Below are 6000 nucleotides of genomic sequence, written 5' to 3'. Positions count from 1 at the left end.
GGGTTTTTTTTTGTTGTTTTTGTTTTAGCCCTTTTTCTTTTTGTGATGGCTCTAGAATGAACTCCTACCTGCCCTCCCCACTCCCCCAAAAAGTTGAGATAATATTCTAGATTTCTGCCAGAGTATGTAAGAGAAATAAATCCATGAGTGGGTATTCTATTTCTAAGCAGTTTTAAATTACTTTTTTAAGGAGCATTCAATGCAAAACTTTCAACGGTAAACAAGAGAGGTGGCATGGAATACTCAGTATTAAATAAATGGTCAAACACATTTTCCCACATAGGATCAGTCATGAGAAAACAGTAAGCTATCAATATTTTTTATTTCTAAAAGCCAAATTTAATAAATTAATAAATGCATGCCAGATAAAAACACAAAATTACAACTGAAGACCAATAATAATTTAACAAAATGCTCTGTTGTACTTTTTTTTATTGGTAGAGATAATTTACTAAAGTAACAAATCTGAAAACACATTTTGCTTTTGCTGGAAAGAAAGTACTATGTTAGAGAAGAACTAAGAGAAACCAGAAAGGAAGCATTTAAGAAAAGTAGGCATATGTTATAGTCTATGGCAATGCAGCAGCCAGAGGTACTGTTTTCTCCATTTGTGTGCATGTTTATAGAAGCATCAGAAATCAATGACATAGGACCCAAAAGCAAAGTCACGACAGATTTACTCTGCGAAACATGCTGAATTACAACCACAGGCGACCCAGGATGAGGGGCGGTGCAGGCTTGGTGTCTCCTTTGTATGGGGTTCCCTTGCCAAACAGGGGGCTAATCATGCAATAGCTTGAGTTTCTCTGAACATGATAAACACCCAGGATTACTAGAACTGGAAAGCGTGTGTTCACTGTTTTACAAGGACAGCTGAGCGGTGCTATGAAAACAATGGGAGGTTCCTTCATTTTAATCTGGTTATATGCCCAAACTTCTAACCAAGAAATAATTCAGCTATAAGAGCCAATTAAATTACTATAAAACATTCCTTCATCTGTAAAACACTTCTTTTTTCCTTCAAACTAAAAATTTAAAATAAAATGTCTTCATTTTTGATAAGCAGCTCCACCACCAGTCTCTGATATCGTATATCGTTCAGGGCAGCCATGGCGTCTAGCTCTGGAGATCTCATGAGTGTCGGGCCGAAAACAATCCCAAGGTTCTCTGCATTCATCAGATTCTCCTTTTCATGGAGGGTGACTCTAAAAAATACAAGGGAGGGTGACTTCATGTAGGGCATGGGGGTCTTTGTCGTGCTGGAGCGCTAAAACAAAAACAAGATTCAAAGTGGGTTGTGTCCACTGATCAACCCTTCTGCTGGGTTATTTCTCAACTTCAAAGTACTGACTCTCCTTAGAGTAAATGATAGGAATAATTTAAACTTCTGGTGACCACTGGAGCTGAAGCCAGAGCTGATGTGCTGGCCTGAGTGGGTTCTGTTCTATTTGTGGATTCTCCTGCCACGGCCCAGAGCTGCAGGGAAGGGGCTGGGTCATCTTGATGACCCATCAGGTCTCCCTCCACTTTGGTGAGATCTTGTTTCCTATAGAGAGTTTTTGCAAGCTGAATAGTTTATTGAGTATCTAGGGGGAGAGTGGCAGTGATATTAATAGGAAACGGCTAGGAGTAAGCAACCTCATCAGGGAGTGTTAAGTATTTTTATGATTTTTATTGCTACAGCAAAGGCACAGAGACTATAATTTGAGAGTTACTCCTTTGTTTTAGTGTGGAGTTCTTAACTGCATCCACATATGCAGCAAACTTGAATTTATAAGTGAAGTTATAAGCATATTAAAAGTCTTAACTTAGGGTGCTTCTAAAGATGGAGAGCATGTAGAGTCTCTGAAAGCACCATGAGTTACATATTCACTTGTGGGTAACTTGGACCTAAAGGTGTACAAAGTAGATGTCAAGTTCTGTTTTTTTGTTTACTTCTGATTGGTCTTACATCTGGGAACCCTATGCTATGCTATGCTATGCTAACTCACTTCAGTCATGTCTGACTCTGTGCGACCCCACAGACGGCAGCCCACCAGGCTCCCCCGTCCCTGGGATTCTCCAGGCAAGAACACTGGAGTGGGTTGCCATTTCCTTCTCCAATGCATGAAAGTGAAAAGTGAAAGTGAAGTCGCTCAGTCGTGTCCGACTCTTAGCGACCCCATGGACTGCAGCCTAACATGCTCCTCCGTCCATGGGACCCTAAAACTACTAAAATTTGGTCATATAATTTTGGAAACTTTGCTTCAACTGGGAGAGATGGAGGGTGACCGAGCCGGGAAATAAAGCTACCTCACCATCCATCACTTTAAAACATTAAACCAGAAGTAACTGAAATATTTTATTTTCCATTCCTCTCTTTACCCCTTTCTTTAGTCCATCACTTTTTACAGCAGGTTTCAGTGTTGGCAACATTAACTCAATAATCTAAAATAGTAAGTCTGAAGTGCCTATTTTGGAGCAAGACATAAGAAAAGTGAGCTTTCTTGCAAGTTGCTTCATTCTTGCTTTATTCTATTAATGCTAGTGTCTTTATATAGCTGCAACCTTTTCCCTTTCCACAAAAATTAATGCATGTCCTTGGCAGAATATTGGTATTTCTAACATGTCTGCAAACATATACCGGAACTGCAAATCCATTTATGAAAGAATCAAGTCTGCATACCATATTATACTACAGAATATTTTTAGCCTTCCTTCTCAATGTGTGATTTCACACCAGGGGACAAGATAGCTATGCATTTATTCATTCTTCGACAGATCACCTGACCTCTCTTTCACCTTTGCTTTCATTTGATTCTTAACATCTGGATGTGGTACAAGTATATTCCAAGTTGGAAACTTGCCTCTTCAGATGCGCCATGAGGTACCGGAGGGTTTCGCAGTGAGCAGGCGGCAGCAGTTTCAGTGCTTCGTGAAGGGTTTCTAATTGCTCATCAGGATCCATAATTTCTGTAACAGCAAGATGAATACCAAGGAGAGAAACTTTAACAGACAACTGGTACAAATGGCTCATTTAATTCTATTATTATGGTGATCTTCTGAAACTGACAAGGTCACTGTTCATGGCCTTGGAAAATAATTTTTAAGGTTCAAGTCTCAGACTTCCACAAGGTTAGTGTCCATGTGGCAAGTCCATTTCCTTGGACTTCTGGGGAGGGTACCCAGTGTTTTCAACTTGAGGGTCCTGGGGTCTGTTAACTATGAAAACTGGATATTGGATGTATAGGATGTAACTTTAAAAAACTCAGACACACGTATGGAAGGATAAAAACATATATGCAAACGAGGTCATCTTCGAACACTACAGACATACTGAAGCCATGCTGCACTGTTCAAAATATTTTGAAAATCTCCTTTCAGCATCTTCATTTAGATATTTTAGTTCTCTGTTGGCCAAAAAGTCACATTCCTTTCAGGTCACAGAGTGCATTTAATCCATCAGTTACTTCCATATTCAGAAACAATAGATATCTTTGGAATTTTGTGTTCTCAGAAAGAGAACCACAGCACATTCCTGCTTCAACCCAAACATGAGGAAGATGGGGCACCTTTAAATGTTGGGTGTCAGGGCAACTGCCTTGAAATGTTGGCTAGCAGCCTTGAAATGCTGGAAGTCCACATCTAACCAGAATATAACTTTTAAGACACAAGCCCAAGAATCCTTTCTAATTTATAAAACTAATTTAATGGCAATGTACTGGAGTCAGGTAAAAACTAAAATAAGATCAGTGTGAAAAGTTTCTAGGATTGGCAGAGCAGATGTGGTAAATTTTACACTGATTAAAGTTTTTTAATTCAAAGAAACTTTAGCCATTTTACAATTTCTGCCCAAAGTTTCCTCAAAGTTCTTGGTTTATTTCTCAGCAATAAAGGATGTGCTGTTTGCCTTTTGCTATAATAACTAACGCACAGCCTTTGAACCTTGGGACGTCAAGGTTCAAAGTGCCAATACGTAACAGCTGTCACACCTCAGATACTGAAATTCAATCATCTAATTTCTAAAACTAAGAGAAGAAAATTCCATTTACTATAGAAAACTACTAGTTTTTACTTGGCTATAGATTTTATGATTGGACTATTTGAAACTATAGTATTCTGGAAATTGAAAAAAAGAGTAACAGTTTCCTTTTAACTTCTACAGCTTATCTTTATAAGGAGAATCCTGAGATAGTATGAAATTAAGGACAGTGTTGGTGGCCTAGCAAACAAGCAAAATTCCCTGCTCACAGACAGCTTACTTTCTACTGGAGGCAACAGACGATAAACAATGAACAGCCTATCTTAGACTTTTTACGAGATTAGAATGATTCCTATGGAAAAAATCAGCAGGATAAGAAACACTGGGAGGGCTGAGAGGGTGCAGTATTACATGGGATGGTCAGGATAGGCCTTAATGAGAAAAAGGTCTTGAGTACAGACTTGGAGGGAGCGAGGGAATGAACTCCATGGAGATCTGGGTGAAGATGGTTCCATGCAGAGAGAAGCCTTGCAAAGAAACAGCTGTGCAAAGGGCCTGAGGGGGACAGTGTGCCTGTGATGTTTGAGGAAAAGCCAGGAACCAAGTGTGGCTGCAGGAGCCCAAGCAAGGAGGGGAGAAGGGGGTGAGGTCAGAGAGGTAAGAGGGCGCTTCATCACGGCATGGGCTGTGGCTAGTTTAAGAGCACAGCATTTACAGAGAGAAATGGGAAGGTTCTACACGAGGGAGGGTCATAATCTGACATACATTTTTCATGTCACTCCTCTGGCTGCCATGTAGGGAACAGGCTATGGAAGGGCAAGAGTAAAACCGGAAAGATGGCTCGGGTCATAATTACACACACCCAGGTGAAGAATGACCAGGCGGTGCAGTGAAGGTGATAAGAAGTTGCCGAATTCTGGGCATATTTTGAGGGCAGAGTCCAGAGGATTTTCTGATGAGGGATGTATGAAAAAGAGGAGAATCAAGAATGGGCTAAAATTTGGGCTTAGGCAACTGGAAGGGTGGAGCCTCAATTAACTGAGATGGGGAAGATCACAGGTGGATGAGGTTTGGGGGGAAGATCAAGAGCTGCTTTTGAGATGTCATCAGATATCCAAGTGAACGCGCTGACTATAGACTGCTCTGGGGTTTAGGGAGAGGGCCAGACCGGAATTATAAATTTGGGAACAAATGGCAAAATGCAATTGAGTATACTGATATTAAATTGACCAAGATTCTTCTCTAGAATTAATTTCCCTTTTTTCCCTAAAGTCTTACCCATGATCAGTTTTTCAGAGAATGCAAACCTTTAGCCCCAAGAAAACCACAGCATAATTTAAGAGTACGACAGATACAGCGGAATGTACGCAGAGGCGGAAGGTCACCAGTAGTTGCTGAAGTGTATGAAAGACTTGCATGTGGGAGAGGGGGACACTGGGATCACCACCCACGGCGCGGAGTTAAAAGCAGGCGGGTTCCTGGTGCCTCTGTCAGCGGACATCTGTCTACCAGTGGACGGGCCGCCTGGAGAAGTAGTGATCGTAGCTTTTTGTTGTTGTTTAATTGTCTACCGCTTGGCAGGCAGATTCTTTACCACTAAGCCACCAGGGAAGTCGTTCCTGTAGTTACAGGGTATTTAAAAAACAATGTGTTGGTGCTGCTGTATTTAAAATGGATAGCCAACAAGGACCTACTCTATAGCACATGGAATTCTCCTCAGTATCATGTGACAGCCTGGATGGGAGGGGAGTTTGGGGGAGAATGGATACATATATATGTATGGCTAAGTCCCTTCGCTGTTTACCTGAAATTATCACAACACTGTTGATTGGCTATACCTCAATACAAAATAAAAAGTTGAAAAAAACAAACAAACCCCCAACAACAACAAAAAAGAATGTGTTGGAGAAAGAAGGCCAGTTACACAACCCCTTAGATTATCCAAAAATGCTAAGATACTATGGTTCTTAGTATAAAATTACGTTTACTCATTCAACAAATGTTTTTCAGCACTATTATTTTGGGCTTCCCCTGGTGGC

At 40.7% G+C, this 6000-nt stretch overlaps 1 protein-coding gene across 5 annotated transcripts in view; it reads right to left on the bottom strand.

Moving 5' to 3' along the window:
- Positions 1-303: 303 nt before the first annotated feature.
- CHN1 (chimerin 1) overlaps positions 304-6000 on the bottom strand; it is a 202448-nt gene continuing 196751 nt past the window's right edge. For 3 of the 5 annotated variants that reach the window (XM_027557164.1, XM_027557188.1, XM_027557195.1), the window contains 2 exons: positions 2847-2952; positions 306-1205 (listed from right to left, as the gene is read on the bottom strand). In XM_027557164.1, coding sequence (XP_027412965.1) covers positions 1034-1205; positions 2847-2952 — 278 coding nt within the window. In that variant the 3' untranslated portion in view covers positions 306-1033. Of the gene's footprint in view, positions 1206-2846; positions 2953-6000 lie in introns of all 5 variants that reach the window. The other 2 variants (XM_027557171.1, XM_027557180.1) reach the window with 2 other exon arrangements.

Source organism: Bos indicus x Bos taurus, chromosome 2, assembly GCF_003369695.1.
Source record: "Bos indicus x Bos taurus breed Angus x Brahman F1 hybrid chromosome 2, Bos_hybrid_MaternalHap_v2.0, whole genome shotgun sequence".
In the NCBI taxonomy this organism is placed as follows: Eukaryota; Metazoa; Chordata; class Mammalia; order Artiodactyla; family Bovidae; genus Bos; species Bos indicus x Bos taurus.
Note: the sequence above shows the minus strand (reverse complement) of the source record. Positions and strands in the feature narration are given on the sequence as shown.